At 51.5% G+C, this 17,639-nt stretch overlaps 1 protein-coding gene across 1 annotated transcript in view; it reads left to right on the top strand.

The window, feature by feature from the left end:
* Jph2 (junctophilin 2) overlaps nucleotides 1-17,258 on the top strand; it is a 66,128-nt gene extending 48,870 nt beyond the window's left edge. The window contains exons 3-6 of the mRNA XM_020173152.2: nucleotides 10,889-11,007; nucleotides 13,007-13,734; nucleotides 14,480-14,574; nucleotides 15,692-17,258. Of these exons, the coding sequence (XP_020028741.1) occupies nucleotides 10,889-11,007; nucleotides 13,007-13,734; nucleotides 14,480-14,560 (928 nt within the window). The 3' untranslated portion in view covers nucleotides 14,561-14,574; nucleotides 15,692-17,258. The remainder of the gene's footprint in view (nucleotides 1-10,888; nucleotides 11,008-13,006; nucleotides 13,735-14,479; nucleotides 14,575-15,691) is intronic.
* Nucleotides 17,259-17,639: the final 381 nt, after the last annotated feature.

The following is a 17,639-nucleotide window of genomic DNA, read 5'->3' as shown; positions in this document are numbered from 1 at the left end:
CTCTCACCATCCTTCCATACTCTGTATGGCACGTGTGTGTGTATGTGTGTGGGTATTTGTTTAGGTGTTGCACCTTGCCTTGTAACTTGACCTACCTGGAAGTCAGTGTGCATCAGGATACAGATCACTCTTATTCTGAGTACTGGGGACATAACCGTCCTTTGAACGGCTGATCAGTCCCCACCTGCTGGCTTTGAGTTTGTTTCCAGGCATTTGCTGTTACAAACAGCATTGCAGCAATTTACACATGTAAAAAGCACGTGTGTACTTTTGCACAGTTTGAATATGTCTGCTGACCAACTTCTCAAAAACAAAATCCCAGAAGAGAAAGGGGTGAGGGGAGCATCACGAGCAATTTGAAATAACTGAATGCATGGAAATCACTTAAGCGGAAACTAAGACAGGAACAGCTAATGTTTGTGTAGTGCTTGCTCAGCACAAGGCACTGTTCCAAGACTTTATGACACTAACGCACTTAATTTTCAGAACCCTGTGAGCTAGGCATTATTATTCCTTTTGTGTTTATTTTCTATCACTGCATAACAAGTACTCCCAAATACAGCAAGCTTAAAACAACATACATTTGTCATCTTATATGTCTGTGGGTCAGGTGGCAGGGTGTGGTCCTACTAAGTACTCTGGTCCGTGTCTCTCACTTTGGTGGCAAAGTGCTGGCCAGGGCTGTGGTCTCATCTGAAGGCTGGCCTGGAGAGGGAGGCGGGGCACCTCTGCTCTCAGCTCATGCACTGGGTTGCTGTCAAGATTCTGTGTCTTAAAAGCCTTGGGCTGAAGCCCTTGTTTCCTCCCTGGCTGTTGGCTGAAAAGGCCACATGGGCTTCCCCAGTGTGGCAGCTTGCTTTGTCAAAGACAGCAAGAAAGTCTGCTAGCAAGAGAATAGTCATAGTCTTCATAAACTAGTATGGAGCACTACTTTATAAACTAGCGTGAAGGGAGGGGATCACACAAGGGCGTGATGTTCAGGAGCCATCTGAGAAGGCTGAGAAGAGGAAACAGGTGTGCATAGTAGTTAGGTGCCCTATGCAGGTCATGCATCTAGGACAGGTGGGGGAGTCAGGGACTCAAATTCAGGGAGTGTGACTTCAGATTCCATGTTCTTAACCATGATGGCTCAAAATTTAATTTTTATGTCCACAGGTCTGTTAAAAATAAGCACACACTTGGACAGGCTAGAAAGAGTTAAAAAAAAATACCTATCTTGTTAGCACAGTGGTTTCCCAGGCCTCTGTAGGGAGGGGGAGCGGGACCTGAGGTTACCCCCCCCCACCTTCTCCTCTCTAACGTCCCCAGTGCAGCCCCATCTCAGTCCTGCAGCCAACCAGTAACTGCCAGCCAGTGGACCAGTCTCTTTGGGGAGAGGAGCACTGTTGGTAATGGCTAGCTCTGTACCCTCTCTGGTGGCAGGGGTACTGGAGTCCCACTGTGTCCCTAGGGGAAGAAGCTGGCTGTGGCTCTTGCAGCTGCTGGCCCTTCTAGAAAGCTGGCTGGGACTGAAGCACTGGAGCTCTATGGGCATCAGCGAAGGCTTTGGCTTCAGGGACCTGCTTCTGGCTATGGTCAATTCTGGCACTTTCTAGCTGTGAGCTTTGGGCAAATGGTTTTCTGAACCTGAGTTTCTTCTCCAGAAAAGTTGGACATCTTGAAGAGGCACACACCACACAGGTTGTTTTAGCTTCCTATCTGCTGCAACAAGTGCCACAAACTTTGTGGCTTAAAGCAGCACAGGTTCCTTTTCTTGAGGCACTGGAGCTCAGGAGTCTGTGCAGTGTCCCCGGGCTAAAGTCAAGGTGTCAGCCTGGAGGGGAGAGCCCAGTTCTTGCTTTTCACCTTCTAGTGGCTCCCCTGGCTGTGGCCCTTCCTCCATCCTCAGTGTCCACTTCCATCATCACATCGGCTCCTCCTCTGCTGTCAGATCTCTCACCTCCCTCTTAGGACACTTGTGATTCCTCCCAGGACCTGCCTGTGTAATCCTGGCTACTCTCCCCCTCTCGGGGTCTTTATTTTAATCACATCTGCCAAGCCTGTTTGCCATATATGGTGACATTGACACGTTCCTGGGATCAAAAGCTGGATCTTTGGGGCCATTTTTCAGCTGGCCGCATAGGTCAAGTGGCTGGCTGGCATGCAGTTAATAGCTTTTGCTTCCCTGCCCCCTAGGGTGGGAGGGCCACACCCCCACTCACTCACTCACCAGGGGAGACTTTGGCTCTTTCTTAAGGAAACAAATATCACCTGAAAACGTGATCTGGAAGGGGCCACCTCCACACGGGAGGATTTAGCCTTGGCTTCCAAGGTGGGGAGGTTCTGCACAGGGCCTGAGAGAGTCACACAGCCTCCAGACTCAGAAGTCACATCCCCCACACCGTCCCTTACCCCCACTTCAGCTGGAACCGACCAATTTCAGATGCTGCACACACGTTCATGGGGCTCCCTCTGTGCCAAGCTCTGTTGTAGGGACTTTCTGCCTATTAATTGACTCTGTAATACTAGCAACTCCTGAGGTGTAGGGCTCTCTGTATTCCCATTTTACAGATGGGGAATTGATGTACAGAGAATTTAAGTCACCCAGTCATACAGCTGTGTTCCTCAAAATACCTATATGTGAACAGTGATTTCTTTTTCTTAAAAAAAATCAACTTGTTTCCAAAATTTTCTATGAGGAAGTCTTATTATTCTTATAATACATTACACTTATAATTTACATTTTTCTAATATAGAAATAATAAAATCCCTTTATGTAAATATTTATTTGTACATGTATTAAAATACAAATAAGATACCATTATGACCATGTGAGCCACCAGATAGGCTTTTTCCTCCCAGTAGCCTTGCTTGTTCAACTCTCAAGACACTTCACCTTGTCTTATCTGTCCTACCAGATTCCTCATCTTCCCAGAGTGGGGGCCAGGTATGGCTCAACTGTCATTTTAATAATCATGGGTAAATGACTTCACTTCTCTGTTCCTCAGTTTCCCCATCTGTAAAATGGTGAGCTCTTAGGCTCGTTCTCATTTTTTTTCTTACTGAAAGAAATCCTCATAAACCTAAATGAGAAACCTAAAGCTATAAAACTTGCAGAAGGAAATATAGGAAGAAATCTTTATGACCTTGGTTCAGGCAAAAGCTTCTTAGATGACACCAAATGTCCAGATGACAAAAGATAAGAGAAGTAAGTTGAACTTCATTAAAATTTGGAAAGTCTGTGCTTCAAAGGGCACCAACCCATCAAGAAAGTGAAAAATGAACTCACAGAAGGGGAAAAATACTTGCAAATCATACATCATTTAGTTTGTATCTAAACTATATAAAGAGCTTTTACAACCCAATAACAAAAAGACCCCCCCAAAAAAAATGTGGGCAAAGGATCTATGTAGACAATTCTTCTAAGAAGATGTACACACGGCCAGTACGCACATGAAATGATGGCCAAAATCATTACTCATCCAGGAAAATATAACTCACAACTGCAGTGAGATACTACTTCACAGAAATGAATGGAGTCCCAGGTCGGGGAGGAAGGGCTGTGGGTCAGGAGTCCTACTTTTCTGTGCCCTGACTACCTCCTTGGAGGGAGAGGCTTTCTCCCAGGGAGCTCTCGGCCAGTGGCTGCACTTCCAGCTGTGATCCTCCTCTTAGTTGGCTTGGTCATGATTATTCTAGGGAAACGGCCCTAGCCAGCCAGAGTGGGGACCAGAGTGGGGACGAGGGGCAATTTGGGGAGAGGGAAGGGCAGTGGTACCTGGAGCACCTTTCATGCAGGGGAGGGGAGGAGCCGGGACGGATTGTCTACCCCTTCCAAGCCTTCCATTGGCTTCTTGTTTTAAGGATTTTTTTTTTTCATTTTGAAGTAAACAATTGGTGATATTTATTACTTGCAGGATTTTTGACTTAGTCCTCTCCACAAAACTCTGCTTCTTCCCTGATTAACAAGTACTTATATGGTACTCCCTGTGGTCAGCCACTGTCCTGACAGCCACAGTGCCTGCTGGGCTGCTCTTTGCTTCAGTTCTCTGTAGGTGCTGAGATGATGCCCATTTTGCAGATGGGGAGACTGGGGCTAATGGCACTCAGACCTGCCCATGGTTGTGAAGAGCAGAATCAGGGTCTGGCCCAGGCAGCCTGGCTAGAGTTGCCCTGTTAGCCATACCTCTGTGCCCTCTAGAGGCCTTGCTCTGAGCTTTTGTCCATCCACTGGTTTCCAGAAATATAGCTGATGGGCCTGGTAGGGCTGCCTTAGGCTGAGAGCTCCCTAGGTGCTTCATCATCGGTCCCCACCCCTGGGAGACTTGCCACATTGTTCGGGCCAAGAGGTCCGTGCCTTAGTGTACTGGGTAAGAGTGTGGGAATATTCACTTGTTAGCTGGGAACATTGAGAAAGTATGTTTTGGAAAAATCTGGCCCTGGTGTAGAGAACCAGGAGGCTTTTGAATGGGTATCAGATCAGCGAAAAGAGGCATCAGATCCAGGATTGCACAAAGTACAATTTATAGGGACTCACAGACAGAAGCATGCCTTGTCGACAGCAAGACAAAATGATCCCCTCAACCCACGGCAGGAGGAGTGGTTTATATGCTAAGCTACACAAAGGTGGGCCTCGGCCAGCTGGTATGTACTTGGCCTTTCTCAAAAACTATTAACATGGCTATAGACTTAGTTACAATCAAATGTCAGTTATTCGCTGGTAAATGGATGGAATTGGAGAACATCATTCTGAGTGAGGTTAGCCTGGCCCAAAAGACCAAAAATCGTATGTTCTCCCTCATATGCGGACATTAGATCAAGGGCAAACATAACAAGGGGATTGGACTATGAGCACATGATAAAAGCGAGAGCACACAAGGGAGGGGTGAGGATAGGTAAGACACCTAAAAAACTAGCTAGCATTTGTTGCCCTTAACACAGAGAAACTAAAGCAGATACCTTAAAGCAACTGAGGCCAATAGGAAAAGGGGAACAGGTACTAGAGAAAAGGTTAGATCAAAAAGAATTAACCTAGAAGGTAACACTCATGCACAGGAAATCAATGTGAGTCAATGCCCTGTATAGCTATCCTTATCTCAACCAGCAAAAACCCTTGTTCCTTCCTATTATTGCCTATACTCTCTCTACAACAAAATTAGAAATAAGGGCAAAATAGTTTCTGCTGGGTATTGGTGGGGGGAGAGGGGGGAGTGGGTGGTAAGGGAGGGGGTGGGGGCAGGGGGGAGAAATGAACCAAGCCTTGTATGCACATATGAATAATAAAAGAAAAATGAAAAAAAAAACAATAAAATTGTATTAAATTAAAAAAAAAAAAAAAAGAAACAACCTGGGCATCAGTGGCTAGTACAACATACTTGACTGCCTAGCTTAATGACTTGTTTGTCCTATAAGGTTTGGGATGTGTGCCAGAGTCACCTGGTGGGCAAGATGGTAGTTATGGCCAAGATGTCTGGGTCCCTATAAAGTGACTCTACTTCGTGTCAGTTGTGCCTGTCAAGGAGGCCACAGCACAGAGCTGGGCACAAGTGCTCACCAGATAACCAAAATTTAATGTTATTAATCCTAGTAGTAGGAGGAACGTTTGTCACGTGAATGCATTAGAACAGAGGCTGGCAGACTTTCTGTAAAGAACCAGCTTGCCATGCTGTCTCTATAGCAACTGCCTAACTGCAGACAGTACATAAACGAATGAGCGTGGCTGCATTCCAATAAAACTTTATATAGACACTGAGATCTGAATTTCATACAATTTTCACGTGCCACAAGATATTACTCCTTTGTTTTTTTTTTTTTCAGTGATTTAAAAATACAATAACCATTCTTAGCTGCAGGGTGGCACAAAAGCAGGCAGCAGGCTGGATTTATTTTGCTGCTGTAATTTATGGAACCCGGCTAGCAAGCAAGTTCTAGGAAGGATTTGGGAATGCTCCATTTGTTGTCATGTCTACAGTGCCCAGAACGGTGCCTGACACGTGCTAGATGCTTCCTAAAGTTGTAATAAGTGAATGAAGTAATGCATAAATGTGGGTCTTGAGCAGGCCTTTTAAGGCTGGGAATGTGGAGGGAGGGGAAAGGCATTCCAGGCAGGGAACAGCCCAGCTAAAGCCTGGAGTCAGGATAAGTCCTTCCTTGGCTCCACAACGCCATCAAGGCTTGGTGGAGATACTAGGAAATAAGGCCAGCTATAACCAAGTGGCAAGGTGCTTAGGGATGGGGGTGGGAAATGGAGGTGGGCTTGGGGGTGGGGAGGTGGATGCTCCCCAAAGTGGCTCTGTTGGGTGATTGCCCTGGCCCATCCCAAAACCACCTTGCCTTATTTTTAACCCTGTTGACGAAATACAGTCTGAAGACCATCAAGAAGAGTGGTTTTTCTCCTGGCCCAGTTACTGCTCTCCTGCCTTCCCCCAGTCAGCTCAGAGCCATCCTAGGAGACCGCCTCCGCCCGATGTGGATGTAGGCAGTGGTCCGATATCCGATATCTGCCTTTCCTAGCAGGACCTTGGTGCTTAAAGAAAACCATTTAAGGGGCTGAGCAGACTGGGAACAGCCAAGATGGAGTTGGTGCTCCAATCTGCCACTGGACTGACTGGCAGTGTCTGCAGAACTTAAAAGCAGCCCGCTATTCTGAGTCAGTAGGTCCAGAGCAGCAGGGACCTGGAGCTTGCATTTCTGACAAGCCTCCTGGGTGGTGAGGGTGTGCAGGGACCACATATGAGGGCACTAGGTTGGAAGCGGTGACCTCTTGGTGACAGCAGTTCTGCCTGTCCTTCACCCTGGGGCCACGTGATGCAGACTAGATTGCCTTTGGTGGAGGGCCTTGGACACCATGCATTTGTAAAGATGCTGGGGCTTTCCTGTGAGCATGTCAGGTGGCCCTGCAAAGGTGTAAAGCAAGAAGCCAGGCCCTGGGGGTAGGAAGTGAATGAGCTCCCTGTGTGCACTGGGCTGGCTCAGGCTGGGGGGGTTGTAGGCAGGGTGGGGATAGAAGGAGTGGGAGGTGCTCGGCAAGAGGGACAGGAGTGGGTGATTGACTGGCTGTGGAGGTTGAAAGGGGTGGAAGGTAGGGCGACGGAGAACACTGGGATTCTTAGCTTGAAGGCTGGGAGTTAGGAAGCCTCCTGAAGTCAGGATGAGTGCATGGGGACAAGAGCCCATAGGGCCACCCAGCCAGGTCATGGAGGTGGGCAGAGGTGCTTCCAGCACAGCAGCCTTGATGCCTGGGGCTGTGTGGCCACCCCATATTCACCCCTGTGCTGGTCCCCCAGAATCTTTCAGGGTCTGGGTGCAGGCTGCCATTCCAGCCCTTGGAGTCCTGCAGCCCTGTTTGCCAAGGCATTAGAAAATGAGAATCCTTCAGCACACATGACCAAAAAAGGACATCTTCTCAGCAGGAAGAATTGCCCAGTGGTTCCCTCCTCCCTCCACCTGGGGTTTCAGGTTCCCAGTGAAGTGTCTTGAAAATGTAGGATTTTATCTCACACATACCCACAAGCAGCCCAAACAGCCTGGGGAGACACACTACCACCCTCAAACTCGATGGCCCAAATGTCATCCCCCTCTTCGTCCACCATCTCCATCAGCTGTAGCCTCCTCGTCGTGTAGATGAAACACTTGCAATGTGCTGCCTCTTTTTCATTTTCACAGCAGCTCCATGAGGTGAGAATTCTTGTCTCCACTTTACAAATGAGGAAACTGAGGCACAATAGGGAAAGCCACACACCCAAGGTGTTAGAGTCTCAGCAGGTTGGAGACTGGGGTGTGGTGAGGGAGGGAGGCACACAAGAGTCAGATCTAATCCAGCATTTATTTAAAATGTTCTTCATTCTTGTCAGTGACATTATTTGAATTAGTTATTACTTTTAAAAATATTAAAATATGATTTATCTTGATTGCTCAGCATTTATGCTTCTGAGTGCCTCACTTACCTCACCTGAACCGCAGCCCACAGAGCCAAAATTGGCACACAGGGGTGGCCCTTATCTCACCTCTGTGCTGCCTCCTGGGTGCGTACAGGGGTGCTTGTGTGGGCACTCACCCATCCATTCTTTCCACCAGTAAACAGTAGCGAGGCAGCATGGCCTAGTGGAGAGGGTGAGGCTTGGGAAGCAGAGGGTTGACGGTTTGAAATCTGACTCCACTTTTCTTACTGCTTGGAAGTCCAGTGTATGGGTAGGCCTGGACTGTCATCCATAGGCCTTGACTTGAGTCTTCGTGCTTTGGCTTCCTGGCCTTGCAAACTTGGGTAGGTTCTTTAAAACCTTTCTGTGCCTAAATTTTTCCTCTGGAAAGAGGAGTGATGGAATGACATCTACCACGTGGAGTGATTAGGGATTAAATGAGATGGTTTCTGTAAAGCCTTGGCACACAGTCAGTGCCCGTGTTAACTGCTATTTTGTATCTTTGAGCAGGATCCCTCTCTGAGCCCACTTCTCCACTGGGGGACATCTGCATCACATGGGAGTTGTGAGGATTGAAAAGGAGAAACTAGACAAAAGGACCAATGTACAGTAGAGCTTAGAGGACCTCACCTCCCTTACTGATAGCCTCCTGTGTGCCATAACAAGCTCCCTAAGGAATTAACTCCCCTGCAGGGATGTGATCTCTCTGATTTGACCCTACACTTCTCCAAGAATGCAAACCTCTCACTCTGTTGCAGGGCCTTTGTGCTCACTCTTCTCTCTGGCTCACTCTTCTTCCCCCACTTCTGCTGGGCTTAATGGGCGTGTTTCTTCAAGTCCAACTCATAAGTCCTACCCTCAAGAAAGCATCCCCAGACCAGCCCACCTCCATCGACAAGCTATATGAAACCTTCGTGTTCTGTGTTTCCGTTGCACTCATACTCTTCCTTCTTGGCATGTCTCACCATTGTATTTAAATACTTCTTACTTAATTACACTCAACGTGACCTCTCCCAAGTGGCAGCAGCTGGGCCATCTTGTCCATAGAAGTCTCGGTCCTTAGCTCCTGGCCACAAGGGTACCATGCTGTAGAGCAGGGCTCCTGAATTTCATGACTTTGTGACCTCAGCATGTTACTCAATCTATGTGTGCCTCAGTTTCCTTCTATGTAAAACGGTATAAACTGAGCTTTCTAAAATGTTATGATGGCTATTTGAGATAATCTTCATAATTCTTTTAGAGCCTTGCCTGGCCCATTGGTAAGTGGGGCTGTCATTATTGAGGTAGGTATTGTACTGCTGGGCTAGTCTGACACTGACACTGACACTGAAACAAACATCTCTCCAATCTCAGGTGCTTAACATGATGAATGGTTAAAGTTTGCTCTTGTCACATTCCAGTGTGGGACTGTGGCCAGGGGTCTTTGCTCCATGCAATCATGAAATGACTCAGGTTCCTTCTCCCACATTTCTTAACTTAGAGCCCACTGAGGGCTCTGTGGAGAGAATTCAGGGGGGCCCATGAACTTGAACAGTGTGTTAAGGTACAGTCCTTGGAAACAGGACCTGAGATGGGGTTTTTTTGGGGGGTGGGGAGGCGGTACTGAAGTTTGAACTCAGGACTTTGCACTTGCTGGGCAGGTGCACTACCACTTGAGCCACTTTGCCAGCCTTTATTACACTTGTTATTTTTGAGGGTGTTGCTGTGTGCCTGGGCCAGCCTGGAGCTCGAGCCTCCTATTTGTGCCTCCCCGTGTAGCTGGGATGACGGTGTGCAGCACTGTGCACAGGTACTGGTTGAGATGGGGTCTTGTGGACTTTTTTGCAGGGGCCAGCCTGGAACAGTGGTCCTCCAGATTTCAGCCTTCCAAGTAGCTAGGATTACAGCCATGAGCCACCGAGCCCTGCTCAACACATTTCTTGAGCAGGTAGTGTGTTGAGGGAATGCTGTCATGCTGGGGGGCGGGAATGAGAAGGAAGGTAGGGCAGGACCAGGAAGGAGCTGAGCAAGGGTGTGGTCTTAGCTGGAGCGGGAGCTGCACCCTGTGGTTGCGGTGGGGTGCTCTTGGAGTAAGACGGGGCTGGGCAGTGTCAACCAGTCTTTGATGTGGGCTTCCCGGATCGGGGTGGAGGGAATGGCACTTTAACTTCTGGAACAAAGTGTCTCTGTTGGTTGCAATTCTCTAGGGTGGCACTGGGCCTTAGCAGCCAACACAGCAGTTAGAGGTTAGGTCCATTCACCCAACAAAGGGATCTGGACAAGGCACCAAAAGGGTCTACAACAGCTGGGAAAAAAACCCTATCTTTATTTTTTACTAACCTCTACTGAAATTTAGCATTTTCTTTAATTATGGAGTAGGCAATAAACCATAGTGGCATTAGCAATATCTGGACTTTACTTTGTCACTGATAGAAATCACATACGTTCATGTCACGTTGCTTTGTCGCAGGCATCCTGAACTATCTTCTATGCTAATTTATGCTTTTAAATTGTGGTAATTAGCAGACTTCATAGGTATTTTGTGTAATGTGTTAATACAGAAGGACATACATTGTCACAATACAGATTTGTTCTTTTCAATAGTTTGGTAACAGTGTGTCAGCGTAAGAGCTGACCTTCGTAATCCCTGTGTACTTTAGGCATTTGAATGCATTGTTCTGAGAAAGGGTCCACGGATTCCACCATAAAAGAGGTGCCTGTCCTGGGACCTTTTTCAACATGGAAAATGGTTTTATGGACCAGACCTTGATATGGCATCCCTCAGGTCTTCCCACAATGCATTGGCCAGTCACCTGACCACACCCAGCTGCAAGGGAGACTGGGAAATGTAGTCCATCTGTTTGCCAAAAAAATAGAGAAAATGGCCTAGGGAATGCACAAGTATGGGCCACAGGGCTGGACAAATAGTCATCGACATTCCGAGTGGGGAGGAAGGGCAAAGAGCTGATTTTCTGGTGGGTCCTAAGTCTCCCTCTGTGTTGTCTCCTCAGGACAAGCCATGCCAAGGCCAAAGCTGAGGCATCAGAACAGGCTGCCCTGGCTGCCAACCAGGAGTCTAACATTGCTCGCACGTTGGCCAGGGAGCTGGCTCCGGACTTCTATCAACCAGGTAGGGCCAGCCAGGATGTGGGTGGACAGCCCTGGGGTGGACACTTTTCTTTGCGTGCTGGAAAATGGAGCCATCTAAATGGACTCGTGAGTGCTTGAGTTTGGGAAACTGGGGTGTGGTACAAACAAGGGATGAGATGATGCAAAGGGCTGTCGGGGAGACACATCTCTGTCTTCATGCTGAGACTGTGCCGAGGGTAGCTGAGGCTCCCAGCTGTGGGCGGGGCCACCCAAGCCAAAAGGCTTGCTGTACCCACTTGACAGTTGTAGAGGATTAATCAGGCACTGCCTACACGTCAGGCTCTGAGGACACACTCTGGGGCCAGAATCTGGATGGAACAGAGAATCAGAAAGACAGCAGAGTATGGGGTAAGGCATGCATTCAAATCCTGACCCCACTGCTTACCAGCTGTGGTTTTCTTTTGGCGGTATTGGTGTCTGAACCCAGCATTTAGTGCTTGCAAGGCATGCACTCTACCACTTGAGCCATGCCTCCAGCCCTTTTTACTCCGGTTATTTTGGAGATAAAGGGTTTTGCTTTTTGCCTGGGCTGGCCTGTACCGTGATCTCCCTTTTTTAAACTACCAGCTGTTGCTGGGATGACGGTGTACACCACCAAGCCTAGCTTTTTTTGTTGTTGAGATGGGGGTCTCACAAACTTTGTTTTTGCCTGGGGTGTCGTGGAATCACAATCCTCCTGATCTCAGCCTCCTGGATGCAGTTCTGGAGTTCAGGCGTGCCGCCCAGCTATTGGTTGAGATGGGATCTCTTGAACTCCCTGTCCAGGCTGGCCAGGAACCACGATCATCCTGACCTCAGCCTTCCAAGTAGCTAGAATTATAGGCATGAGCTAGCACTGCCTGGTTTAGCTGTGAGATCTTGTACAAGGCAAGCCTCAACTTCCTGATCTGTGACATGGGCGTAAGACTAGTGCTTACATTTGTGCATGGACGAAATCTCCGTAAAGGCCACAGTAAGTGCTCAGTGGCTAAGGCTACTGTCTCACTATGATGATTAAACTTCACACAGGTAAGTGGTTATAACAGGACCTGTGGCTCACAGGAAGCATTTAACCCATCGAGGCCTTGGGCAGTGTTAGGAGAGGCTGTCCTTAGGAGAGGCCATTTCAGCCAAATCTTGAAGGCCAAAGCAGGTCGGTGGGGCTCAAACTTGGCATTGACTGCTGGGCTCACCCCCGAGTTCCTGATTGAGGAGGTCAGGTGGAACCCATGAATGGGTTCTAACAAGGACTAGAGATGCTCTGAGGTGCCCATGCTGCTAGTCTGGAACCTCTCTTGAGAATACTGCACCAGGTAGTGCAGGGTGGGCCGGAGGATCAAGAGGAGGGGCCGCAGGTGCAAAGACAGTGGCACATGGGAAGCTAGATGGTAAAACAGGTGGTGGTGGAAGGAAGGAGGCTGCAGAGGGAAGGAGGCCTCCCATGGGGCACACAGACTCCACTTTGCATCAAACCCAAAGACTGGTTTGTATTAATGTGTTAAATGCGCTGGAGGCTTTTAAGGTGAGACATGATTAGTGTGTTCTAAACATTGTTCTTGCGGCAGCAGGGGACCAAAGTGACACTAGGTGAAGAGGCATGACTGCTGCCCTGGGAAGATGTCTCTTCTGGTCACGGTCCTCCCCCTGCTGGTCGCAGGAAGAGCGACACGAGCTTGATAAAGTTAGGCCCATTTTTCTGAAGAGGAAGGGAGTGGAAAGAGACCAGTGTCACAGTTAAAAGCATCACCTCTGCCTTGTGTGACATTGGGCAAGTGATTTAATCTCTCTGGCTCTTTCTTCATCTGTAGAACGGAGTTTCATGTAGCGCCGACCTCATGGGGTTATTAAGGCGAGTTAATGATTTCCTAGTAGGGAGCCTGGTCCTTGGGCAGTGCTCCGAGTGCTGGTTGAGTGAATGAACGAGACTTAGGGAGGTTAAACGGCTGTACCCAGCGGCGGCTCGGGGTTCAAATCCAGTCTTCCCGCGTTGTCCCCGGCAGGTCCGGAATATCAGAAGCGCCGGCTGCTCCAGGAGATCCTGGAGAACTCGGAGAGCCTGCTGGAGCCCCCGGAGCGGGGCAAGGGCGCCGCGGGTCTCCCGGAGCGGCCCCGCGAAAGCCCACAGCTGCACGAGCGCGAGACCCCGCGGCCCGAGGGCGGCCCCCCGTCGCCGGCAGGGACACCCCCGAAGCCCAAGCGACCCCGGCCCGGGGCGGCCAAGGATGGCCTTCTGAGCCCGGGGACCTGGAACGGGGAGCCCGGCGGCGAGGGCAGCCGTCCGGTCACGCCGTCCGAGGGCGCGGGCCGCCGCAGCCCCGTGCGCCCCGCGTCGGAGCGCATGGCCATCGAGGCGCTGCAGGCGCCGCCCGCGCGGCCGCAGGAGCCCGAGGTGGCACTGTACAGCGGCTACCACAGCTACGCCGTGCGCACCCGGCCCCCCGCGCCTCCGCCCTTCGACGACGAGCCCGAGCCCGAGCCCGCGGTCTCCCCGGCCGCCCCCGCGCCCCCGTCCCCCGCCACCGCCCCCGCGCACCAAGGCCCCGAGCCCGAGCCGGCGCCGGCGCCCGCGCCCCCCGCCAAGATGGAGCCCAAGCCCATCGTGCACAAAGCCGAGCCCAAGGCCAAGGCCCGCAAGACAGAGGCCAGAGGACTGACCAAGGCCGGGGCCAGGAAGAGGGCTCGGAAGGAGGCGGCACTGGCGGCAGAGGCTGAGGTGGAGGTGGAAGAGGTGAGGCTATTGGCAGAAGGAGGCGTCTTGAAGGCCAAGGTCATGGCCTCGAGAGAGGGAGGATTCGGGTGCAGATGACTCAGGGTCGCTGGAGGGAGGTGGAAGCAGGACAGAGCAGGGGGCGAATCCAAGGCTCTGGCCTGCTCTGCAGAGGACTTCAGCTTACAAATATCAAAGCAGAGCCTTGTCGCGCGGATGCAGCTACCTTTGCACCTGGATCCCATCAACAGAGGCCGTTCTCAGGGGTCAGGGCGTTCCGGAGCCTGAGCGGCGGGTGGTGGGGCCACCTGAGAGTCAGGGTCATTTGGCCTGGGCAGCAGCAGCATCTGCTATGGTGGTAGCAGGGAGGGCTTCCTGGGGTTGGAGGGCGGGGCCTACAGGTCTTGGGTTCTGGATGTCTCCATCCTTGGGGTTGGGAGCCAGGAACTTCAGCAATTGAGTGAAGCTAGTTCTGAGGCACCAAGGATCTCTGTCTAGAGGACAGGCAGGTAACCTCCACTCTGCCCACTGTGTGGTTTGGGACATATTCAAGTCCCTTTCTGAACCCTGGGGTCTTGGGTTAATTATTCCAAAGAATCCTACTGGCTCTCCTGGATTGCCCACCAGGGTGCGGATCCGGCAGTGAAGGAAACAGGGTGCTCTTAGGATGATCCTTTCAGAAGTTCCCACTCTGCCCAGCTTTGCGACCTGGGTGGGGGTGTCCACAAGCCCTTGGGTACTTAGCAGTCTTTCTCCGTTGCTCCAGGTCCCCAACACTGTCCTCATCTGCATGGTGATTCTGCTTAACATCGGCCTAGCCATCCTCTTCGTTCACCTCCTAACCTGACCCTCGTTTAACAGGTGCGTGGAGAGTGGGAGCTAGAGGGACTCTGAGGACCTGCCTGCACCAGGGCAGCAGGAGTAGGGGCCTACTCAGTACTGGACATCCCCCCCATCTGCAGTGCAGGTGTGGCAGACTGTGCCCTCCCCCACATACGCGCCTCACGCACACTCCACCCGCTCCACATTTGCAGAACTCCAATGTGAGTGGGGGCTCCACGCACTCTCTCCCTCATTTGTTCACTAGGTAGCAGCTCCGCTGGGAGCTGGGTGTGTGGCAGGGCCTCGCTTCTGCCCTAGGATGTGAGAGTGAGCCCTTAGTACCTCACCCTGTGGGAGAGCCTCTCCTGTGTCATGTAAAGCAAACAGTTCTTCCACATCTGGACTGAGTTACCCAGATTGCTGGGACTTTCACCTCCATCTCCCTCTGCGCCGGTCCCCATGTCCTCCATCAGTCAGCAGGCTCCATCTCTATTTTCTCCCCTTGGTGGAGCTGGGGGTTGGGCTGGTGGAGGCGACAGTGGCCCTTACTGGTCTCAGGGGTGAAGTATCTACAAGGCAGATGCAACTTTCCTTCTGAGGACCTGCCTTACAACCTGAGTCCTGAGCTTGGCCAGGTTACTAGAGCTCCTGTCTCTTGCCCACCTCCACAAGACACCTTTCTTTGATTGTAGCTTAGTGTGGATCCAAGAGAGAGAGAGAAGGTCCTTTGTCATGGGTTAATAGCCAATGACAGTATTAGCCTGGTAGGTGTGACCCTGGGGTGAATGCTGAGCTCTGGAAGTTCCCTGTGTCACAGGGGATCTGGAAGCCCTTCCTGCAGGACTGAAGGATGAAAGGCAGTGAGTCAGATGACAATGGGGGCGGAGGAAAGAGGGACAGGTAGGCCAGAGAGGGAATGACATGCATGAACAGGAGAAGCAGGCAGACACCTGAGGGAAGGGGAGGCCTCAGAGATGTGTCTACTTTCGCTGAGAGTCAGAGCTAAGGGCATGGGGCTGCCCTGGGGATGGGAGAGAGGACCTTGCTCCAGAGAAAAGTGAGCCTGAGGCCTGAGGCCTGTGCTCTCCTTAGTGCCTCAGCCTTTGCGTGCCACTTCTTCCCTTCCTCACCTAACCCCATTGCTGTCTCTCTGCAGAGTCAGGAGTTCCACTGAGGACAACAGGACACATCTTTTTGCAACGCCAGGCAGATAACGAAGGAGGACTAGACCTGGAGCTCTGGGCCCAGCTCACATCTGCAACCATGGACATTTAAGGGGGCCTCCTGTGGGCCCATGCTGGGTGTTCAGGTGCCAGAGGGAGAGAATGTCTGAGAAGCCTCCCAGAACACTGCCCGGGGGCAGGGCAAACCTGGATAGCTCCTGAGCCTCCTGATCCGCTCCGGTTCCCATCCTTGTCCACTCTCTTGCCTGCCCCTCACCACCCCCTCCCTGGGCTTTTGTGTGTTTTGAGAGAAGTCACCTAAGCAGGATATTAATTTTAAATCCCTCCCTCTTCCTCCCTCCCCACCCCCACTTCAGTCGAACCCTCAACCACGCAGCCCTGCCCAGCACACACTGTCCCCTGGCAGTCCTGGAGGGCAGTGGAGGAAGTGGACAAGCTCAGTTGAATATCCCAGCATACACAGCTCTGCCTCCTCTCACCAATCAGTGAGCTTCCCTCCTGGACCAATGGACAGGGGAGACCTGAAAATTGGAGCCTTTGGCTGGGAAGCCATTGAGCAGGGGACCCGGGTGGGCTGGAAAGGAGGATGAGACACAGTTGCAACGGCCCTGATTTTGAGTGTGTCTGAGCTTGAGGCTGGGGTTGCGTTTATGGCTGGCGATGTGCCCCACCTCACTGCGCAGGAGCCCTGGGGCCATCGAGCTGCGGCTGATGCCTTATGAATTGGCTCGTCCCCTTCCCCCACCAACGTCACAATGGGCTTAGCAGAGCGTGTCATGGAAGCCCTTGGAAACCCAGGCTGATTTCCGTGGGGAAGACTCTCAGGCAGGGGCTGAAGACAAGTGTTTCCCAGGAACAGAGGAGCAAGTCTGGGCTCCTGCTGGATGCAGCCTGTGCAACAGTGACTCACTTGGCAGAAGATAATACTTGTAATTACCTCACTTAGAGATGTTTGTACCATACTGGGTCTCATGGAGGATGGGGGAAAGGACTTCCGGACCCCTCCTTGACTGAGGAGGCAAGTGGCAATGACATCCAAACTGAGCTGGAGGGAGCCACTGCTATTCTGCCTTGTTTCTCTGGACCTTGGGGCTTTGGGCATGGGGGCCAGGCCTCCCCCCAGGGCAGCTCAGGGATCTGGGTATTTGCAGTCAGCTCCCCACCCCCACCCCACCCCCCGCTGTCAGTCCTTAGGAACCTTCCCCTCCAGCTTCACACTTCCTGTTTCCAGCTCTTCTGGGCCTGGCAGCTTGGCTGGAACCCTGGCCCGTGTTCCTGCAGAGAGTACCCTGCAGACGTTCTTCATCCCAGCAAGGTGGGCATGCTTGGCCTCTGTGTTTGGGCTTTGCTGAACTCCTAGGGAATAAGGGGGGTGGCTGGGGGCTGCTCAGTGCTGATAGGTTCCAGGCCTTGGCGCTGAGACCATTGCTCTGGGTGTTGGGACGAGCCTGTGGCTGTCAGAGCTGGTTTGAGGCTGGCGTTGGATGACAGCTCCAGGTGCCGAGTCTGTTAGATAATAAACCCGCATCTGCTCACGGGCTCCAGTGGCTGCCGTGTCTGCTTGTGGGCCCAGGATGAGGGGCTGGCTGAAGCAGTGGGGAGTGGCTGGAGGATGCTGGGTCCTGCTGGACAGCTCTGTAAAGATGCCCTATAATGCTTTTGGAGCGGCAGCTGAGGGGATCAGTCCTGCAGAGAAGGCTCAGGGGCCATGGACCTTTCATGGTGGAGTCTGTTTCCTAATGCAGACGTCCAGAAGCTTTTCTACCTTACAGTAGCAGCAAGAGCCCCTCCCCCCATCCCCTTTGAGTGGAGGCCTCCTGGACTCTGATCCTGCTGTAGACACATTTTTATTTCTCCCAGCCTCAGTTGCCTCATCAATAAAATGGAGGTGATACTGCCTACCTCCTGGAGTTATAGTGC

This window comes from Castor canadensis, chromosome 5 (genome assembly GCF_047511655.1).
Source record: "Castor canadensis chromosome 5, mCasCan1.hap1v2, whole genome shotgun sequence".
Classification (NCBI taxonomy): Eukaryota; Metazoa; Chordata; class Mammalia; order Rodentia; family Castoridae; genus Castor; species Castor canadensis.
The sequence above is the reverse complement of the archived record's forward strand: the minus strand, read 5'-3'. Positions and strand labels throughout refer to the sequence as shown.